The 22,761-nt window shown below is 38.7% G+C and overlaps 2 protein-coding genes across 2 annotated transcripts in view; one reads left to right on the top strand and one right to left on the bottom strand.

Moving 5' to 3' along the window:
* Positions 1-2,665: 2,665 nt before the first annotated feature.
* chac2 (ChaC, cation transport regulator homolog 2 (E. coli)) lies at positions 2,666-8,171 on the top strand. Its single transcript, XM_037754043.1, has 3 exons — positions 2,666-3,010; positions 4,598-4,633; positions 7,458-8,171. The coding sequence occupies exons 1-3, from the start codon at positions 2,876-2,878 to the stop codon at positions 7,833-7,835; spliced, it is 549 nt and encodes a 182-aa protein (XP_037609971.1). The 5' UTR covers positions 2,666-2,875; the 3' UTR covers positions 7,836-8,171.
* Positions 8,172-8,855: 684 nt separating this feature from the next.
* Positions 8,856-22,761, bottom strand: part of LOC119478904 (proteasome activator complex subunit 4B-like) — a 46,082-nt gene continuing 32,176 nt past the window's right edge. Inside the window, exons 38-47 of the mRNA XM_037753942.1 lie at positions 22,582-22,686; positions 20,783-20,874; positions 20,482-20,613; positions 20,121-20,323; positions 18,081-18,166; positions 17,771-17,899; positions 15,726-15,881; positions 14,265-14,403; positions 13,979-14,112; positions 8,856-10,650 (exon numbers count right to left, since the gene is read on the bottom strand). Of these exons, the coding sequence (XP_037609870.1) occupies positions 10,516-10,650; positions 13,979-14,112; positions 14,265-14,403; positions 15,726-15,881; positions 17,771-17,899; positions 18,081-18,166; positions 20,121-20,323; positions 20,482-20,613; positions 20,783-20,874; positions 22,582-22,686 (1,311 nt within the window). The 3' untranslated portion in view covers positions 8,856-10,515. The remainder of the gene's footprint in view (positions 10,651-13,978; positions 14,113-14,264; positions 14,404-15,725; positions 15,882-17,770; positions 17,900-18,080; positions 18,167-20,120; positions 20,324-20,481; positions 20,614-20,782; positions 20,875-22,581; positions 22,687-22,761) is intronic.

The raw sequence follows: 22,761 nt of genomic DNA, 5'->3' as shown, positions 1-22,761 counted from the left end.
CACACACAACCACTGCAGACAATTGCAAATCAGACCGTGGAGCCACCATGGAGAGGCCCATCATGCACTTCCCAACCTGCAAACCAGCCTTAGATCAGCACCACAGAGAGCAGCCGAAGCACCAAATTTATCATCGCTAATTTAACAGCCTGCCCTGGACTCAGCGCCCAAATGTTCTCAAGGACAGATTTCAGTAGGTGCATATTTTCCAACATATGAGACTTAACAATTACAGTGTTATAGTTTTAAATCCCTGATCCCTCTCCATAATAGCAAAAAGAAGCTAGTACTCACCCATTAGAAGTTTATCCTACAGGTCTTGTGCTCCACAAAGTCATTAACAACACTGCTTAAGAACCATGTCTGCGACGTGGCACGACATTTCGAGCTGAACTTTTGTCAGACGCCCAGCTGTTTTTATTAATTCCTGTTGCTAACCTTGAAATCACCTCAATGGACCAGGAGCGGCTGATTGGTGAAGTTGAAATGAGGAGTTATCTACACGATACCTCCTCATTTCACTACAAAAACCTTAATAAGGTGGCAGCTGGCGAGAAGGAGATCACCAGGGAGCTGAAAGTTTCCTACTGCTGGCTATATTGTATGTCACTTCCAGTAAATGTCACAATATTAAACGTGTGTTTAAAAAGAACAAAGGATGGAATATAAGCAACCTCTAGATGCTGCCAGATCCTACACACACTGCACCTTTAACTGTTAAGTCATACGTTCACATAGAAACTTCATTCAAACTTTAAAATGCTCCACGTCACTCATAAATGCTGGGTACTATTCACCTTTCAAAACTGTTTAAAATAATCAACTTTCTTTGAAGCTTAGTAAAAAATTACCTGCTCAGATTTTTACATTAGTGTGTGTAGCATTCTATACAAATGTTCAGAGAGTAAATGAGATCAAAAAGATATCTTAAACTTGCTCTCATTTCCACAATTTTCACTCTTAATACATAATATTTGCCTCAAAACATTGAAAAATGTGTGCTTTTTCATTCAATGTAGCTACTGGCTATGGAAGAGACTTACACATTTGACACTGTGAGCCTGAAAGTGACAGGAGTACCCAGCAGCTGCTGCATTGACTCTCATTGAAACAGGGGCAGAGGGGCAGTTTTCTGCTCCCATTCTCCCATTTTGGACACCACAAACATAAAATCTACATCAACGCATTCGGCAAGGTATTTTCTCTCTCGTGATAATAATATTTTGGCAATTAGACTTACACACTTTTGACTGTGAAGCAGGGGTTTCAGAGGTGCGCCTCAGCTTAACTTCTATGACATGAACTGTCTGACCCAGCAGTTACTATCACCATGCAACCTTTGATTGAGAGCTGGAGACACACAGCTGATTGAGATGAGCTAATTAGTGCTGTTTGACACACACACACACACACACACGCACACACGCACACACACAAACACAAACACACACACACGAGAAAAAAAGTTGTAATATTATGAAAATAAAGTCAAAGGCTTACGAGAAAAAAAAGCCGTAATATTACAATAATGAAGTCAAAGGTTTACGAGAAAAGAGTCGTATTATGAGAATAAAGTCATAATATTATAGAGTAGTAGTTTTACGTGTTATTTTCTTTTTTTCTCGTAAAGTTATGACTTTTTTCCCGTAATATTATTGCTTTTTTTCCCGTAAAGTTATGACTTTATTTTCGTAATGTTACGACTTTTTTTCTCGTAAAATTACGACTTTATTCTCGTAATATTACGACTTTTTTCTCGTAAAATTAAGACTTTATTCTTGTAAAATTACGACTTTTTTTCTCGTAAAATTACGACTTTATTCTCGTAATATTACGACTTTTTTCTCGTAAAATTACGATTTTATTCTCGTAATATTACAACTTTTTTTCTCGTAAAATTACAACTTTATTCTCATAATATTACAACCTTTTTTCACGTAAAGTTATGACTTTTTTCTTGTAATATTATAACTTTTTTCTGTAAATCTCAGATGTTTTTTCACTCAATGTGGCCCTAATATGCCGTAATACATTTGCACTTTGGCCCTCGCTGCATTAGACTTATATACTATATACTTAGACTATAAAGTGTGTTACCTTCATCACAATGCTCAAATGTTTTGAGGCTCCAGACAGATTTATTTTTTTTTGCCTAAAACGGCTGTTTGATAGTAAAGGTTGCTGACCCCTGAACTAGGTAAACATTTTTAGATAAAAATAATTATCACCTATAGTTTACTGACAAAAACACAAAATAAAGTATAGATAACTTAAAAAAATATATTCTTTATGCAGCCCTCTATATGATTATGAGGATGACGTGGCAATTTGCTAACTTAAAAAAAGGCTTAAAATGTTTTTTGAGAGGGTGGACTAAACAGGTTGGACAGATTTCAGTTTGACACATAGGTTTCACGTTGTCTGGTCACTAAACTAACTAAAACACCCGGAAAGGCTGCTTGCCCTTCAAAATAAAAGTGGAAAGCTCTTAAAGTCATGCCTATAGTCATACGAGGGTGCAAATACAAAATGCTATGAACAAACAACATTAATTAGATTCCAATAACCTCTCTAAATAGTTAAAATCGTCAAAATATGTGCAATATTATCGGAGCATGTGCTTTATACTGAAAAATTGTTGAGCGTAGTGACGTAATTCCGACGACTTGACTATGTAGTGATGGAACAGGCGCTGAAATGAGCTCCAGTTACGACCCGTTTGATATCTCTACACCGGTGCAGGTGTACACGTCAATCATCATGATGGTATGACTGTAGGTGTGAGACTATAAAACGTCCGTCAGCTTAACGTTAGTTCAGTTTAAACCGTCCTTTCTTGTCGTGTTAGTAGTAAGCGTTAGCTTAACGTCTTAAAATGTGGGTTTTCGGTTACGGGTCTCTTATCTGGAAGGTGGATTTTCCGTATGAAGAAAAGAGAATTGGCTTCATTAAAGGCTTCAGCCGTCGGTTTTGGCAGGGCAGTACCGACCACCGGGGAGTACCGGGTAAGGTGAGTGACCGTTATTGTTTTTAGGACCTACTATTAGCTTTATAGCTCTTATACTGATAGTCGCACTAACTGATCCAGAGTTGCCAGGTCTGTGGGCTCAGTCGCACTAACTGATCCAGGGTTGCCATGTCTGCTTTGTCAGATAGGGCGAAAACGTGGAAAAAGCAGCATATGAAAGAACTCCTCTAGCTTTAATTTAATGGGACAAGTTACTGAAAAGTTCTTGGTAAATTCCTGAATTTTAGTTATACAATTGTGTAAACGCAGGAAGATAAGTGTCTGGTTATATAGTAACTACTAGCTTACTACTAAGATAGTGTAGGAAGTTGCCAGGTTGGTCAGATCCACAAGTCATTATCCATCTTTTGAAAAGAGTTACACCTCATACAGCAACTCATTATTCATATTATTGTTATATTATATAATATATGTATATATTATTTATTATAATATAATATATTATTATATATTATTCATCCCTTTACTATATTTACTTTTATGACTATTATTAAGGGGATTTATCCTGTACATTACAGGTTATTCATTATAGTGTATGTATATGCTACTGTATAAAAAAAAACATAGTTAGTTTGTTGGCATTTGTTTGGAATACAGTAACAATTTGGAGGTTGTATTGGGCTCAGATTTAAAGCTAGAGTGAAGATACTGGCATCATATTAAACTAGAAAACCTAAGAAACCATTGATACCAACCATGTCATACTGGCTTGTAAATAACACTCAACACGTATGTTCAATTTTAGAGAGGAAAAAATGGCATGGCCATTTTCAAAGGGGTTCCTTGACCTCTGACCTCAAGATATGTGAATGGAAATGGGTTCTATGGGTACCCATGAGTCTCCCCTTTACAGACATGCCCACTTTATGATAATCACATGCAGTTTTGGGGCAAGTCATAGTCAAGTCAGCTGTTGTTGCCTGTTGGGCTGCAGTTTGCCATGTTATGATTTGAGCATATTTTTTATGCTAAATGCAGTACCTGTGAGGGTTTCTGGACAATATTTGTCAAATCTCCCATTAAGGTATATTTTAACATTTACATTTACATTTTTTGTGATTAATCACAATTAACTATGGACAATCATGTGATTAATCACAATTAAATATTGTAATTGATTGACAGCCCTAGCTCTAACTAAGGATTGTTTTCAATATTTATTATTTTGCAGATTCTTTTCTTGATTATTCAATTAATTAATTAATAGCTTGGTCTATAAATTGTCAGGAAATAGTGAAAAATGCTCATCATAGTTTACTCAAGTTCAAGCTGATGTCTGTAAATAGCTTAGAGCAGCTCCTCTGGGGTGTTATTATTCATCCCTTTACTATAATTACTTTTATGACTATTATTAAGGGGATTTATACTAAACATTCATTATCATTCATTATAGTGTATATGCTACTGTATTATAACCTTTTCATTAAAAGCCCCATTGTGTTTTTTTGATATTTGAATATAATATAGTACCAATTTATATCATATAACTTCTACATAATCCTGCTTGGTTGCTTTACTGTATGTGTTTTTGCTGCTGTTTCAAAGTGCTTGTTTCTGTGTCCTTTACAGCCTGGCCGGGTGGTGACACTGGTGGAGGATCCCGAGGTAAGACAAACCCATTCTAAACTTAATGGTACCATACATTACTTTGTAATAGAGCTGCAACTAACGATTCATTTCACTGTCTATTACTTTGCCAATTACTTTCTCCATTAAGTGTTTCGTCTAGAAAATAGTGAGAAATGTCCATCCTACTTTCTCAGAGCCCACGGTAACGTCTTTAGATGTCTTAATTTGTCCGACCAACACTCCAAAACCCAATTTAGTCGGTTTACAATAATATGAAGCAGAGAATTGCAGAAAATACTCACCGTGTTTGGCATTTTTTCTTGATAAATGACCTAAAAGATCAATCGATTATCAAAATGTAATTGATTAATTTTCCAATCCACCCTTTTATATTTTCAATACCTAACTTATCGTAAAGATTTGTCATTTTTAATAGGTGGCCATCCTGTCAAAAGATATATACATATTTAGGATATTAATTACATTTTGACATAGTTGCTATGAATGTGAAGTTTTTATTATAAGACAAATTATGTTCAGGGGAAAGGCAAACAAAATCTCATGTTATTCATACAGTAATAATAATATATCTCCACCTGAGGGTCATAATTCACCCACCATTATATTATATTTATCACTGTATTATTGAGCATGATTAAGAGAGAACTTGCAGCGTGGAGGCCAAAAAACTAGCAATGCAACTAAGTGAACAGCAAGATTTTAAAAATGAGATTCCACTTAATTGAACACAGAGTTTTCAGATTGCTCTTACATTCTGGTTTTATGCCTCCACGTCGGCGACAGCGGGCCAGGAACGCCTGGAAGGGATTTCTTCAAATTTGGCACAAACGTCCACTTGGACTCAACGATGACCTGATTCGATTTTGGCCAACAGTCAAGGTCACTGTGGTCTTACGTCCATCCCATTCTCATGATGGCTAAGGAACGGGAATGGAGGGAATTTCTTGAAAATTTGGCACAAACGATTTAGAGATAGATTTTGGTGGTCGAATGACCTATTATGTTTTTGTGCTTTTTCCCTTTCCTTTAGTGTGTTATATTGTTTTTTTGTACATTTAAAAGGTCTGCAAAGTTACAAAGTCCAAAGTCCACACCAAAGGGAGTTACTCTCCCCCACAGAAACACTGCTCTTTTCCATCGTAACGTGGTGATGTCATCAAGTAACACACTTTGCCTAGCGGCTAGTTTGGTATGCCCTCAAATAATGCTAGATAGAGCGGAGCTGGAGGGTGAAAGAAGAGAAAAATAAAGTATTTTTTTAACATTAAAGTATGTAAACATGTTCTAGTAGAAATCCAAAATACAAGTATGCACCTGAAAATAAACATAATAGGTCCTCTTTAAGGTTAGGATAGGTCGTCAGGCAGCGAGTCTCACCAGTGTTTTTGCACATATTTACAAGTTTTCAAAATGTGTGGGTTACCTTCTAGACACAATCCAAACTGTATGGAAAAAAATATACTGCTTAATTTTAGCTTAAACAGTGGGTTGTCATAGTGTTATGTATGATGTGAGACAAAGACACATGCTGGACAAGGTGAACCAGAGTGCTGTACTACTGCTCAGGAAAGGAGATTGCATCTTATACATTAGAAACAAAGGAAAGGACAGTGTATTGTATTGTGACCTTGGCTGAGAGATAATTTGTTGCAGTTGATGGGAAAGACGTAGTGAGATACAGAGGGTGTAATGTAGCCAGAACATGGTAAGAAAACATATATTTAGAGGTGACTGATGAGTATCTTAAATCAGTAACTGATAAGGTCATCGTTCTACGGCAGTCGCAGGTTGTGATCACAAACATTATCTCAATAAATGTTGGCCGGTAACTAAAGATTATTTTCATTATTTATTATTTTGCATACTCTTTTCTTGATTGTTCAATTAATAGCTTGGTCTATAAATTGTCAGGCAATAGTGAAAAATGCTCATCATAGTTTACTCAAGTTCAAGTTGATGATGTCTTTAGAAGCCTGTTTTTTCTGTCGATTGACTAATCGTTTCAGCTCGTGTACTTAAAGGCCCTGACCAGGGTTTGGAAATTTACTTTTTTGTCCACCTGCCACAGTGGCTGACGGTGCTAAATTCTAACCCTGGCACTGACACACCAAGCCGTCAGTCGGCCATCGGACAGTTTGGGGCCGTCAGTTAGTGTCTGTCGGCCAAGTTTTTGCAGCGTGTCCCGCACCGTCGGCTCTAGTTTGCTCGTATCTGAGGTTTTTCCGACCGATTCAGCATGTTGAATTGGCGGCGGAGCTCGTCGGTGAGAGAAATCACTCTGATTGGCTGTTCAACTCAAACGAATCAGTGCTCGAGAAGAGAAACGGAAGTGAGGAAAGCAGGCAAACGAGTAAAGTCAAGACGGCGCACACTGAAGGCTCTTACACGGATATTTTCACAATGACATGGCCTTCTGGAATGAAGCTGAGTGGTGAGTGAGAGTGGCGTGGAAATGGTCAACAGACACAGCTTTGTTTCATGTACGTATCATCACAACAGCTTATATGTCCGCCGTCCTCGGTCTTCCGGTTTCACTTTTTGAATGACGAATACAGATTATCGCCGGCAGCTGCTGTGGAGAGTTATTTCATCTCACGCATTCGCAGGACGTACATGCTAACTAGCCGTCGGGCGTAGTCTTTGCGGTGTGTTTGAATGCAGCTGGTCAGCCAAGACAAAGACGACGTGAGGCCTTCGTCGCTGCTAGTTTTTTGACATCAGCTTAGCGTGTCTGGGCCTTAAGGTTAAAATTCCTCCATTTCTGTGTAGAGTTCGTAGTTCTGCATTCTTTCCTACAGAAAGCCAAGCTACCTGTTCTTCTTCATTCTCTCTTCTTCAGGGGTGCGTTTGGGGCGTTGCCTACAAGTTGCCGACGGGCCGGGAGCAGGAAGTGAAGCGTTACCTCGACTACCGAGAAAAAGGCGGTTATCAGGTCATCACGGTGACCTTCCACCCCCGTCCACCGCTCTCCCCTCCGCCCAGCCAGACGCTGCTCTACATCGGCTCTCAGGACAACCCCGACTACCTCGGCCCCGCCCCTCTGGAGGAGATAGCCAACCAGATCGTCAACTCAACCGGTCCAAGCGGGCAAAACACGGAGTACCTGTTTCAGCTGGCTAATGCCATGAGGACAATTCTGCCTGAGGACTCAGACACACACCTGTTTTCTCTTGAAACTTTGGTGAGAGAAAGACTACACAGTGGGCAAAAACACTAACACGTTGAATGTGATTAGATAACGAATCAGACTTGATCAGTTATATAGAGCAGGCTGGACTAATAATCAAATAATCTCAGGGTTTAAGATATACACGGGGCCAAGAAGGATATTTGTCAAGTACAGAAAATATGTTGATAATGTCTGTTTTAGTTTCTTGTATTGAAAGCTGCTTCCAAAAAATACATTAAGTTATTGTACTTCAAACTACAGATTGAGTGATCACAACATATGCTTTGCATAAACCTAATGTACTCCTTGCACAATATACTGTACATCAATGCAAATTACATTTTGAATTAATAAATATATTCAGAGTGAATACATCTACATTCACACTTGTCTGTTTTTATGAATTTTTAAATATAAAAACATCATGTGAAGTACAGTATGTATACTGTAAAATCATCTGTCATGCCTAAACACCTTTTTTTTTTTAGAAGACATTATCAGAACTCTTTCCAAAGTGACTCATCTAACCAGATGATCCTGCTTCGGTAAATGTCCTAATATCTCTCTTTGTGATATGATGAACCTCGAATCATCGTCACCATACCGCTATAATCACACTATCACGCAGTCTACAGCCAAATAAGTTCACCTTGTTTATGCTTCTTCTCATTCTGCCAGCGTACGTCTCATCACAGCGAACATATCTAAGTCAACAGCACTGCATCAGAAAAAAAAATCAACATGCAGAATAAAAATGGTGACAGCTCTATCTGTGAGCCTGTCTTTTCTTAAACACACACACACAGTTGCAGCCAGTGTTTATTGGCTGTGGTCTGTAGCAGCATCTGTACAACGTAACACATCTAAAAGACATCCGTGCAGAAAGAAAACATCTCATCTACGTTCGATCTCCGTCTCTGTGCAGAACGTAATCTGCCGTGGACATCTTTAGTGATATGAATGTACGCAGATAAGCTGCAGGTATTTGACGCGATCAGTCGACCTTGACAAACATACAGTACAACGTGACACACTCATTCTTCCTCTCTAAAAGAAAACACACCTCTCTTTACAAATGATGCAGTGACTTTATTTAACAGGAGAGTTTTTCTCAGTGTTGAGCTATTGTATAATACAACACAGTGGGCTGTACAGGAATATGATACATTTATATTACAGCATGTTATACATGTTATTATTATAGGTATATATACATGCTTAAAAGTGTTATACACATTTATATCAATTACATAATTATGTCAATATTAGGTAATATACAGTATTAGAAACATTATCATATTGCATGATAAGTGCTGGGTTACATTAGGGCTGCAAAATTAACCGAATATTAATCACGATTTTGACTTCCCACGATTAAGTGAACATGATCGACTGCGATATTGACGTTTAAAATGCTCCGCGCATAGAAAACTCCGCTGCATGTGTAATCAAGTGCTTCCTAAACTAACAGCCAGCCACCAGGGGGCGATCCAGATGTTTTGACTTCACTTCTGGGGAGCCGCATGCGTCCTAAATCTTGCAGCTGCAATCCAGATTAGAAGAGTGATATTACTGTATACAACTTGTTTTGCCCGTCGCTCGCCACCTGCCTGGTTTCAGGTGAAGACGAACCTTATTTTGATGCAAAGATTTATAAATTAGCAGGAATGTAGCACAACGTGAAAGTGAAATCAGTCCTCTGTTAAAGTGCAATAAAAATATTTTGTCTCTAAAATCAATGAATAATCGTGATAAATAATCGTGATCTCAATATTGATCAAAATGATCGTGATTATCATTTTGGCCAGAACCATGCAGCCCTAGGTTATACATTATAACTGTAGAAATACCTTTAGAGTTTCAAGTATTTGCTACTATTAAGTAATTAGGTCTCAGAAATATATAGATATTATATCGATATCGTGACATGAGAGTAGATATCATCTTAGATTTTGGATATCGTAATATCTCCGCCTGTTTTTATAGGCTGCATTACAGTAAAGTGATGTAATTTTCTAAACCTACCAGAATCTATTATTTGCTATTAGTCATTATAACCACATTACTGATGATTTCTTTATAAAAAATCTCATTGTGTAAATATTTAGTAAAAGCACCAATAGTCAACCCTACAATATCGTTCAATATTGAGGTATTTGGTAAAAAATATTGCGATATTTGATTTTCTCCATATTGCCAAGCCCAGCTAATTAATGTACTTTTGTATATCAATTCTATATATTTATATCATCATATATGTTTACCTTTTATTTAGTAAATTAATGGACGGTTCCAACTTTTTATGCGTTATTTAAAAATCTTTTGAAAGTAGGAAGAGTGAAATACTGTCATCTGAAAAGATACAGAGGTATCTGGTGAATCAGTAGTTGAGTATGTTCTACAACAACAAGAAAAGATGCACCTAAAGGTGATTATCTTGAAAGTAAAGTGGCCACCTTTGGGGCTGTTGAGCTGCTTGGTGAGACAAAATAAACACCAAGTAAGTTAAATATTTGAAACCGTTTTGCCCAGGTTTGCTTTTCTGCTGGGTTTTCTGAAGGCCAACATTGGCACGTGAGGTTCCAGACGCAGGGCTCTCTGCCACCGCAACAATATCAGACCCTTGTTTTAACAGACTGCACAGAGGATCCCAACACTGTTAAAAGGTCTAGTTGTTCTTCTAGGTCAGTCAGTGTGTAGAGGACCCGGCAAGGCAGCTGTCTGTCTTCTAGGCGTAGTAACACGGCGACACCAGCAGGTCCGTGAGCACGAGCAGCTGGTCGTCGGTGAAGCTCTGCCGATGCTCCTGCCAGTTATCGTGGTGAGTACGCCTGAACTCCGACAGGGTCTTCTTCACCGTCATCTTTGGAACAACAAACGTGATCATCATTACCGACACCGTGGGAAAATATTGTGAATGAATGACATATGTACATCTATGCATAGCTCGCACAGGCTTACAAGACACCACAAATAGATAGAAGCCAGATCCAGAAGACAGCACACACGTTTAATAACAATACTGAAAAAAAAAAGTTGTGGAATATTACTAAGTACGTTTACTCAAGTTCTGTACTTCACTATCATTTTTAAATACTTTTACCTTACTTGAGTATTACCATTCTATGCTACTTTATACTTAAAGGTGATGATTGCAACCAACTGAAACTTCTTCCGTGTGCCAAGCGTGTAGGACAATGACCAACAATGACCCACTAGCTGTACATTATCCCGCTACTTACTTAAGAAATCAATAATTTGACACATAAAACGGTCCGCCAGAGTCCGACATCAGAACTGCGCCCATAGCAACGGTCTGTTATACATAGCAACGGTCTGCTATACATAGCGACGGTCTGCTATAAAGAAATAATAGACCGTAGAACGCCGTGATTGACCAATCAGAATCGAGTATACAACAAAGCCGTGTAATAATTATTAATATTATATTAAATTTCTGCCAATAGATCCCTCTAAGTGTTACACACTGGTCCTTTAAGTACAGTTCTGAATGCAGGACTTTTACTCCCAACAGAGTATTTTTAGGTATTTCTACCTTCACTGAAGTGACAGATACTGGAGAAATCAGAGTAAATACTTATTAAATATTCCCGTCTTGCCTTCTTTTTCAGGCTTTTGAGACAAAGTCTGCAAATTTAAAACACATCCAATCCAATTTTTGATCATCTGTGCACCAGAATATTTCATTGTTGAGTCATAAATAGTTGAATTCTTAAATGATCATAGATCACTACAGTAGATAAGCTAGATGTAACACATGATTGAGGGCCACACTTTTGTTTAGTTTCACATATAACATACTTAATTTTGTTTTTAACAAGAAATTTTCACTTCATTTTTATTCAAAACTTACTTTGCAAGGAGTTAACATTATACCACAACATTATTCCTACATATACACAGCATATCAGCCTCCAAAAAGATTGAGAAGAGCTCTTTTGTCCATGGAGAACTATAATATTCCATCACTGGAGTCAAAATGTACATTTTAAAGTGGTGTGTTTGCTTCTCAAAACATTTCCATGAAACTCTGCAGTAAACTATTGCAATAAAGAGGACGTTGATCGTTCTTTCTGTTGCTTCATTTGTTATTCAGGGGCGAAATAAAGTTCAGAGCTGATAAAATCCTTTGATAAAAGCCGTTATCAGTCCTCACAATGAGAGCTACACTCACGTTTAACAGCAGAACTAGAACAAGGCTGAGTTATGACTCGCAAAGTAAATAGTTCCCGTTTTGTGCGGTGAAACATCATGTGATCCACAGACACACAATGTAAAACTGCAGTGTAGAAACTAACAGCAGCTGACAATGTTTCTAGCGTTTGTTTACATGAATGAAAAACTAATGAGGTAATAATGATTTATTGATGTTAAAATGCCACATATAACAATTACGCAACGCAGAAATTATTTAAAGTGAAACAAGTTCAGGGGGAAAAGTTAGCGTGGGTCAACGAGGACAGAAAAACAGGGAATTAAAGTGATGATCAGTATAACCGAGGATGTGTTCATGACTTAAACATCGAGTACATTGATTTTACATCACAGCCTTCAAACAAAATGATAAGATGAGATTTTTAGGAAGGAAGGAGGTGCCTGTGGCCTGACCAGTGGGCAACCTCCGTGTCTGAAAAGTGAAGCCAATGCTGAAGTGCCTTAAACTTGTATTATTTCTAATAGCCAGCAGGGGGCAACTCCTCTGGTTGCAAAAAGAAGTCTGATTGTATAGAAGTCTATGAGAAAATGAGCCTACTTCTCACTTCATTTATTACCTCAGTAAACATTGCAAACGAGTTGAGTTTATGGTCTCAATCGCTAGTTTCAAGTCTTGTTCAATACAGCATGATGTTCATTTAGTAAATTATGGTCCCATTTAGAGTCAAATAGACCATAAAGCAGGGTATGCTTTAGGGCGTGGCTACCTTGTGATCGACAGGTCGCTACCACGCCGCTGTCCGGTTCTGGGAGTTGTCTGTATTTTCATCTTTCGTCAACTTTAACCCTTTCACAGTTCATGAAAGTTAATTATAACATTTTGGTCGCCTGAAAATGTCTTATTCAAAGTTCGGTTGTACTTAGCTCCACCCTCTCGTGTCACATCTGGTTGCAAAAAAACAAGATGGCAACAGCCAAAATGCAGAACTAAAGACTTCAAAAAAGGAGTACACAAACCAATGGGTGTCATCACAGTGACTACGTCCACTTCTTCTATACAGTCTATCCATGCAACTAAGATTGTGAACAAGGTAAATGAGCTTAACATCAGCATGTTAGCGTTGCCATTGTGATTACGTAACCATGGTGACCTTAGCATTTAGCACAAAGCCGTGCGCCACAGAGCTGCTATCATGGCTTTAGACTCTCTTATTCAAAAAGTTCTGTCTGAATAGTTAACAGCAATGAAAACTATATTTCAGGGTCAGTTTTTATCGTCAGCAACCCTCTCTACTATTGAGATGTGGAATACTTTTCATTGCTGCTTCTGAGCATAGCAAAAACTCATCTTGAATGGTTGCATAATATTCAATAAAACATAATATCTGAGCCATTCATTGTAACCTTTTTGGTCGCCTAAAAATGTCTTATTCAGCGTTCGGTTGCACTTAGTTCCACCCTCTCGTGTCACTTCTGTTATCAAAAATGCGATGGTCAAAAAGCCGAACTCGACGCTTCAAAACGGCAGTCCACAAACCAATGGGTGACGTCACGGTGACTACGTCCACGTCTTATATACAGTACAGTCTATGGTCCTTACAACCAAAACTACTACAGATTATACAGACATATTCTTATTATCAAGCACAAAAGCTCCCACGTCTACCACCTTTATATAGAACAATTACTCACTTCGGAAGCTTTTGTAACAGGCTCTGTAATTCATCTACTCGCAAATACATTCTTTAACTGTATTCCATTGTATTTTCTCTCTCATCTCTTTCACTTTGCAACAGGAGAAGCAGTAAATTATCATCATCACTGGCTCCCCGTCACTGTAATGTATTATTCAAACTCTGCACTACGGATTACATTGTATGTCTTCTTCATGCCTGAAGTACGGCCAAAGACACAATTTTCTCCTCAATTGGACAATGAAATTGTATTCTTTCAGCACACACTGTGTTGTCACTAGATGTTTGCATATGTGTGTGTGCTAATGTGTGGGTGTGTACCTCTATAGGCTGTGGGTCGTTGAGACGGTCGCTCAGGTCCATCAGTATCTGAGGCATCCAGTCTGGGACGTCGTAGGGGCTCGACAGGATGCACGCACTGAGGCCGAGCACTCCGGCATGGCGCCGCACTAAGTCTGCGAACACACACGCACACAAATAGGGAGTTAAGATGAGCCTCAGAATTTCAAGGTTCACAATCCCCCCCTGGGATAAGAAAGGGTAATAGGGCAAGCATTACCGCGATTGCCTCACTGGGTGATTGTGACGTGCACGTAAATGTGTGTACCTGTGGAGGCCAGCTCGCCTCTGGCCTTGGGGAGGCGAGTCTGACTCAGCGTCTGGAGCTGTGTCTGCAGACTGGAGTCCAGAGGGAAGAACTGGCACTGCAGTAAACCACTGAGGGTGGTGCCTGCCATGTCCCTCACCTACAGGGAGAAGGAGGAAGGAGGGAGGGCGAGGGAGAAAGAAAAAGAGACCTGTGAAGATCAGACCCGACAAATAAAGGATGCGGAGGAAAGCACGAGGCAGTTTTAGGGCGAGAAACGCATGCACAATTTATTAAAAGAGGCGAGTACAATGAGATCGGGGAGGGGGGGAATCGAGGTACAGAGATGAGCAGAGGAAGAGGAGGAGAAACAGGAGGAGGAGGAGGAGGGATAGATGCTGAGTTGAGCTGAGGTAAAATTCACTTGCAGAACATCACTGCCTTCCTGCATCACTTTGCATAAATTATGAATAAGCACTGAGTGACGGTTGATGCATTGAAATAGACAGCGATACGAAGACAACACATTCACCAGATGTGCACTTACACACTTACAAAATATGGCGAGAAGCAACTGTTTTTGTAAGTTAGACAACCCGGGTGAAGCTTATTGATTTTTACCTGCACACCCCGATCAATAGAAAAGAGACAAGTTAAAGGAGAACGCAGACAAGTGGGACAGGGACTGTACAAAAGATGACATAACTCAATATTAGAAGAACACTTCTATATTCTGTGCACGAGCAGTAAAGTTGATTTTATTGCATTCAATAAATACACATTAATAATTAACAGTCAAAACAAATTTGCTTTGCCAAATTTTATTTTGGACATTCGATTGATTTATGACGTTATTTTCAGATCACTTTAAATTACAATCAGCTACAAAGGAGTGCAAGACTATGGAGGACGGAACCTGCCAAAATCAAAAATAAATAAATGACTCAATAAATGAATAAATAAGTCATTAAATGTAGAAAAAATAATATTAAAAATAAATGTAGCCTTTAATTAATTGATAAAATGTGACATAAATTGATATTTCGGTTTTAATTTGCTTCTTTATTTATTTATCTTTGTATTAATTTCCTTATTTATTTACTGTTCTGTTCTGCAATTTACCCATTTATTTATTTATGTATTTATTTTTTATACATTTTTAAATGTATTTATTTATTTGTTATGTTTTTATTATTATTTAATTTTTAATTATTTATTTTCATACACAATTTCTATGGAGGACCATCAACATCCCTGTAACCACAGAAAGGCACCAAAACAGGAACATAAATTAACAGCTGAGCAGAGAGGTGGAGGGTTATTTTTAAGCAATAACCGTGAATAGAAAAGAGGGATTAAGATTTAGTGAGGAGAAACAAGGGGACAATAAGTGGCCATTTATAATCCTGTGACAATTACACCTTGCAGAGGGGCGATGGCTGTTTTAAACCAGCGTTTGCTGCCTTTTTGTGCATACATTACCTCGAGCTGTTCATCAAGCAGCAGCTGCATCACCAGCTTTCGGATGCGGAGCACCTCGGCAGGCACACTGAGCAGGGTAAACAAGTTGTAGAAAACCATGATCTGGACGTAGGTCAGCACTGAGAAGCGTGCGTGCCACGATCTGTTGCCTGCCATCTAGAGGGAGGGAGGGGAGAGAGAGAGAAAGGGAGTGAGATAAAGAGAGAGATGGGTTGGGGTTTGTATAGAGCCCCTTAAGTCCTTTAAGATTTATGTATCTTGTGCACACAAAATGTTATGTTGTGTGCACTAGATTCATACGATGTGTGCACAAGTTATCCTGCAAGAACAAGATGATTAATTTGTATCACTTCAAATGCTTCACTAGCAGTTTATTAAGTTTTATTGCCAACTGTCATATAATGAAAATCTTTCAGTTCTAGCAGAACAAGACTAAAATGCTGTGTCTGAAATCATTCACTACTCTGTACTCACTATCCAGGGAGGTCTGTGCAGAGGACTATACAGTGAGCTCATCGGCGAAATAAAAAAAACACAATTAAAACATGCCAGGTCAACGTCTGCTGGTAGACCATCCATAATAAACACTGACATGTATTTTCGTTAGGGCATTCAATCATTTAATAATTAATTTAATTAATCATGATTAATCATGGACAATCATGTGATTAATAGCGATTAATTGTAAATTAATCATTTTTTATCTGTTCAAAATGTACCTTAAAGGGAGATTTTTCAAGTATTTAATACTCTTATCAACATGGGAGTTGGCAAATATGCTGCTTTATGCAAATGCATGTTTATATTTATTATTGGAAATTAACAACACAAAACAATGACGAATATTGTCCAGAAACCCTCACAGGTTTAGCATAAAAAATATGCTCAAATCATAACATGGCAAACTGCAGCCCAACAGGCAACAACAGCTGTCAGTGTGTCAGTGTGCTGACTTGACTATGACTTGCCCCAAAACTGCATGCAATTATCATAAAGTGTGCATGTCTGTAAAGGGGAGACCCATAGAACCCATTTTCATTCACATATCTTGAGGTCAGAGGTCAGAGGTCAAGTGACTCCTTTGAAAATGGGCATGCATGTATGACATGGGTTTCTTAGTTTCATATGATGTCAGTATCTTCACTCTAGCTTTAAAACTGAGCCCGCCACAACCTCCGGAAGATCAATTGCTTGCAGTTGCAGATATAAATATCTGAAACTAAGAATCGTTGTGTTTTCGTTAGCTTAGAATGAGCCGTTTATATCTATAGGGAGCTGGTCCTCTTGCTTCCGCTGTGTTGCTCCGCCATGAGCCTACTCGCATTTTTACGTTACCTGAAGGCCGCTGTAGTTCGACATGCTTGTGAAACTGCAGTAACGTGAGCCGCAGAGTGCAAAACCGTGGTACCGCCAGCCGCTGTCTGACTTTAGTTGTTCTTTAAGTAATGTTGAGATAAGGATGGCTCCTGAGCGAAGGCCAACGGCATTACGAAGGTTCTACGCTCAGCGGCTCACGTTACCACAGTCTTGGAAAGGGAGGAGTGAGCCGAGGGGTACTCAGTTGGTTGCAATCTGCAACCACACCACCAGATGCCACCAAATCCTACACACTGTCCCTTTAATTCTAACTCTCAGCAAGAAAGTTCCCAAAATGTCAACCTATTCCTTTGAATAATTTGTGCGCACAACATGAGATTCCCACAAGATAAAAAATGTAGGTTTGGGTGTCAAGGTGAAACCAAAAAATGTTGCGATGTTTCTCATACCCGTCTACCATCAAATATGAAACTGCAGACACCATGGTTTTGATATTCTGAGAGGATTTGAGTGAATTTCTCAACAGGGGTTGCCACTCACATACAAAACTCACAGCAGAAATACTGTAACTGCATCACAAAGTAAGCAAAATAAAATAGTACAGGTTGTTTTTAGTCTAACAACACCTTGGGCAGCATTAAGCTCTGAACACTGACAGCAGGCAGGTGGGGCAGTGTCTGTGTGTGTGTGTGTGTGTGTGTGTGTGTGAGAAGTGTTGTGCATATTACCTCTTCCAGCGCTGCCAGAACCAGAGGGATGTGCTCAGGATACAGCAGGCCCTGGGACATGAGAGAGAGACACGTGCGAGCATCCTGCTTCATCTCATCATAGCTCTCATCAATCTCCACCGGGGCAATCTGCAGGGAGAGAGAAACAGAGGGAGAGATGGAGGGAGGTAGGAAGACACACAGCTACGCACCATTTTGAGTAAATGAAGAGAGAAATTGAGTTTAATGGGCAAGTAAGATTGAGTGGGTAATAATGCTGCGCTGGGACCAGTGTATGTGTGTGTGTATGTGTGTGTGTGAGTATTCTTACCTTGAAGAGTAGAGGCAGGAGCTGTAGTTGCTGCTGAACAGGAGTTGTAAAGGTCCGCCCGGCGCTCGCCATCAACCATTTCAACACTGCAAACACACAAACACACATAAACACACACGGAGGAGATTTTGGGTTGCTGCCAAATAATAAAAACAACAGACTTGGCGCTGTGACCTTACTGCATTGCTCTAGTAATAAAACACAATCTATCATGATTTAGTATCTAATGATTTGGATAATTTCATAACCAGATATTTATCTATATAATGGAGATTAGGGCGGTAACAGAAACTGGAAGAGCAACAATGCAGAAGAAGAGAAATGAGATCTAAATTCAGTCTTTGGTTAACAGGTACAGTATACCACTATTCAAACCTCAGTTAATAAATAGAGCTACATCGATTAATTCATTTGTTGTCAATTATTAAATCAATCGACAACTATTTTGATAATCGATTTATCGATTTGAGTCATTTTTTAAGGAAAAAAAAGGTCAAAATTCTCTGATTCCAGCTTCTTAATTGTGAATATTTTCTGGTTTCTTTACTCCTCTATGACAGTAAACTGAATATCTTTGAGATGTGGACAAAACAAGACATTTGAGGACGTCATCTTGAGCTTTGATCCACATTTTTCACCATTTTCTGACATTTTATAGATCATTCAATTAATAAATTGATTGAGAAAATAATCGACAGGTTAATCGACAATGAAAATAATTGTTAAACTTTTAATGCCTATTTATTTATATATAGTTTTCTCAGGGAATGTGCAATATTTGACAGGTTTTTCTACTGTGTCTTGGTGTACTACTGTAATGTATTGTTAGCTATGTATTGTTTTAAGCTGATTGTGTGCAGCAATATTGCCCAAGCACGTATATCTTATCTTATCCTAATTGCAGCCCTACTAGTAAACACAAAATAATAAATCTTAATCTAAAATGAAATATCTGCCCCAAAACTATGAAGAATTTAATTTTGAAATATATTTCTATCTTTTAGAAACACATCTACTGCTTGACCTTAAGTAGTAGAATAAAACTAAATAAATAAAGTCTAATAAAATGCTATAATAATGACACACTTTTAATATTTTATTCATTCAGTTAACTTTTGCTTAATGTTTTTTGTTAATTTTAGTCTAAACGCTGCCAGGAAAAAAAACAAACTCGTAGGATGTATTAACTTTTTTTTGTTAAGCTAAAAGTAGTTAAATTTAATTAAAATAAATAAATAAAAATAATAATAATAATTAAACGTATCATGTTATTATTATTTTTTTTTTTTACTTTTTTTTTATTCCCAGCGGGTTACTTAAACCACCAAATTGTGTCCTCAATGGTAGCCACAGCCTTGCTTACAGTATTACAGATTTTACGTGCCCAGGTTTTCATATAGCAGGGCTATATATAGCAGGATATTCTGCTGACACGTCTTATTGGAAAGAGATGCAGCTATTGAATTTTGTAAATGTAATATTTCAATGCTGCAAGCACCAACAATTAAAGTCCATCTCAATTGTATCTGGGTGGAGGCAGAAAACTCAGAGGCAAATAAAAACCATCTGCATAGCTAAATATGACTTAAGGTAAGTGATATATAAAAAAAAATATGTTTTTATAATCTGGGGGAACTGACTCTTTAAATGAAACATAATAAAAAAGAAAACCGAAGTGGACTTCATTCATCTAACTGCTATTGGATACTGTAAACTGAGAGGAAAACCAAATCAATAATAAAATCTAGTACAAATTACTGCACTATGTGGCCCGTACAAATGTTAATATTAGAGACAACCTCCCAAATATTGAGTTTTTTTGAACACACACCCTTGAAATTCCTCTTCATCTACACTTAAAGTAGATTTAAAAGGGGAAATCAATAAGGGATCACAGCTTTTAGCTTGTTTCATCTAGCTTCAGTGTGTCAGTCTACTTCATCACTTATATATATATATATATATATATATTTCCCACAGTCACTGTCCACGCCATGTCCATCCACCACACAGATTACACGCTTGCATCCACATTCTGACCCGTCTTGAGCAGTTTGACAGCCTGGGTGCACTCGTCTGTCTCCTGGGTGTTCTCCTCGTGGACGTGGTTGTGGATCTCCGGCTCTGACGTGAGGGGCTTGAGCCGCTCTAGGACCCGGGTGACGAACTCTGCCACGTGGGGGGAGGAGGTGGGCCGGGTGTGGGGCAGGGCCACGTCTATCATGAAGATATAGGTCAGGACACTGGAGAGAGACGGGAGAGAGAGAGAGAGGGAGAAGAGGAAAGGAACAGTTGAGACAAACATGGAGATAAATAAAGAGGCTTAGATGTGCAGTGCACACAAAGTAATCAGATTAACCTATTTAACCACAATGATGTCACCCAGAAGTTAATTTGGTACCTTCCAATGCGCTCCCTGACATTCTTATACACCTGAGTGAGTTTGGGCTCCAGGTAAGTCAGCAGCCGGTGCAGCAGTTCGGAAACTCTCCACTGCTGCTGGGCCAGACCTCCCTGAAGCACATACAGCAAACTGACAGAGACAAAGAGAGAGAGAGGAGGGGGATGTTGTGTTATTGCGGCACGTCAGCTCAGCGTACGTCAGCTCAGGTTACTACTGCAGCCAGAAATCAGAAACCTCAAGACATGAACACATACTCTGTGCGTGTAGTTATTTCATGCACATGGACACACACACATACCTGGCGTCCCTGAATGAGCCGCCCTCTCCGCTCAGCGGGCTCTCCATCAGCAGCTCAAACAGCCAGTGGAGTTTCCTGGGGTCCCGGCCCTCCTGTTGGGCAGCAGCCAACACAAAATAGGCTTATTTTTGGAGCTATTATTTTCAGGTGTATATATCCACTGAGGTGCTGCACATATTTTCCCATACTTCCAATGGAAACAGAGAAAAGTAGTCCCTGGTTCAAAACTGTGGGTGTTTCTAGGAATGTTTCTAGAGCTGCAACAATTAATCAATTAGTGTCATCTATTAAATTAAGGCAGATGCTATTAGCACCCAGGTGCCAGTAACCAACAATAGTATTTGCACCCAACGCAGGTACACATTACATACTATATGTGTATATGTACTGTATGTATATTTTTCCTTAACCTAACCAAGTAGCTTTGGTGCCTAAAACTAACCAAACTGCGACTGAAAACTGAAAATAATAATTTAAGAATCAGAAAATAATAAGTCAACTAAGTGAAAAATAGGCTTTTCAAAATCGCGATATGGCCTACTGCAATTTTTAAATCGCAGGAGGCGCAATGAGAATAATTACCTAAAAATGCCCCCTAATGTCGCCAATCATGTTGCAATTGCAATATCAGTCAAAATAATCACAATCAGATATTTTTTTTAAATCGTTAAGACCTAATGAGTGTCATTCGTTGTGCATGTATTTGGTTATAGAGTAAAATACTGGAGAAATTAAAATTTTTACCAGATGATGGCGCTAGATGGAAAATGAAAGGGTCACCAAAGATATTACAATTTATCTTGAGGGGAACAAGAATGTCTATACACATTTCATGGCAAGCCATCCATTATTTGTCAGGTCATTTCACTCAAAACTACAAATGTGGAAAAGTCAGGGGATCACCAAGGTCATTAGGATTCATCGTCTGGGAAACATGAATATCAGCAAGCTCCGGGTCTGAAAAGTGAAGCCAATGCTAAAGTGCCTTAAACCTGCATTCTTTCTAACAGCCAGCAGGGGGCGACTCCTCTGGTTGCAAAAAGAAGTCTGATTGTATAGAAGTCTATGAGAAAATGAGCCTACTTCTCACTTGATTTATTACCTCAGTAAACATTGTAAACATGAGTTTATGGTCTCAGTCGCTAGTTTCAAGTCTTCTTCAATACAACATGATGTTCATTTAGTAAATTATGGTCCCATTTAGAGTCAGATAGACCATAAAGCAGGGTATGCATTAGGGCGGAGCTACCTTGTGATTGACAGGTCGCGACCACGGCGTTGTCCGGTTTGGGTGTTGTCCATGTTATCGTCTTACAACTTTAACCGTTTCACAGTGTGTTTTCAGTTCATGAAAGTTAATTGTAACATTGTTGGTCGCCTAAAAATTTCGTATTCAGCGTTCGGTTGTACTTAGCTCCACCCTCTCGTGCCACTTCTGGTTGCAAAAATGGCGACGGCCAAAATGCCGAACTCAAATGCCTCAAAACCGTAGTCTACAAACTGATGGATGACGTCCATTTCTTATATACAGTCTATGGTAGTTGCTGAGATATTTCAGTGTGGATCAAATAGAGCCATGCTAGTGATACAAAAATAACGAAAAATTGTAAAGCAAAGAGCGCTTGTGCTGCAAATTGTCTTTTCAAAATCCAATTTTCACCCTTATGTTTGCTTTATTGATTTTTAAAAATCAAATTTTCAACATTTCTAGAAAACATTCATATAAATTCCCCGTCTTCTTTCCTGAGCTCTGAGCTGTGCTGTGTGTGGTTATATTTGTATGCGTGTGAGCTACTCACACAGGCAGTAGCGATGCAGGTGCCCCAGTCTGTGTAGGTTTCCACTGTGATGTTGGTTAATGCTGTCCTGATCAAAGGGCACAAAAGTTGCCATAACCTGTCCACCTGAACACACACACACACAATAATGAAAGTTTTTATTAATATTGACTTTTCTTATCAAAAAAGTAGTGCAGTGTG

This window comes from Sebastes umbrosus, chromosome 20 (genome assembly GCF_015220745.1).
Source record: "Sebastes umbrosus isolate fSebUmb1 chromosome 20, fSebUmb1.pri, whole genome shotgun sequence".
NCBI classification, from domain to species: Eukaryota; Metazoa; Chordata; class Actinopteri; order Perciformes; family Sebastidae; genus Sebastes; species Sebastes umbrosus.
This window is presented reverse-complemented; position numbering and strand designations above follow the sequence as displayed.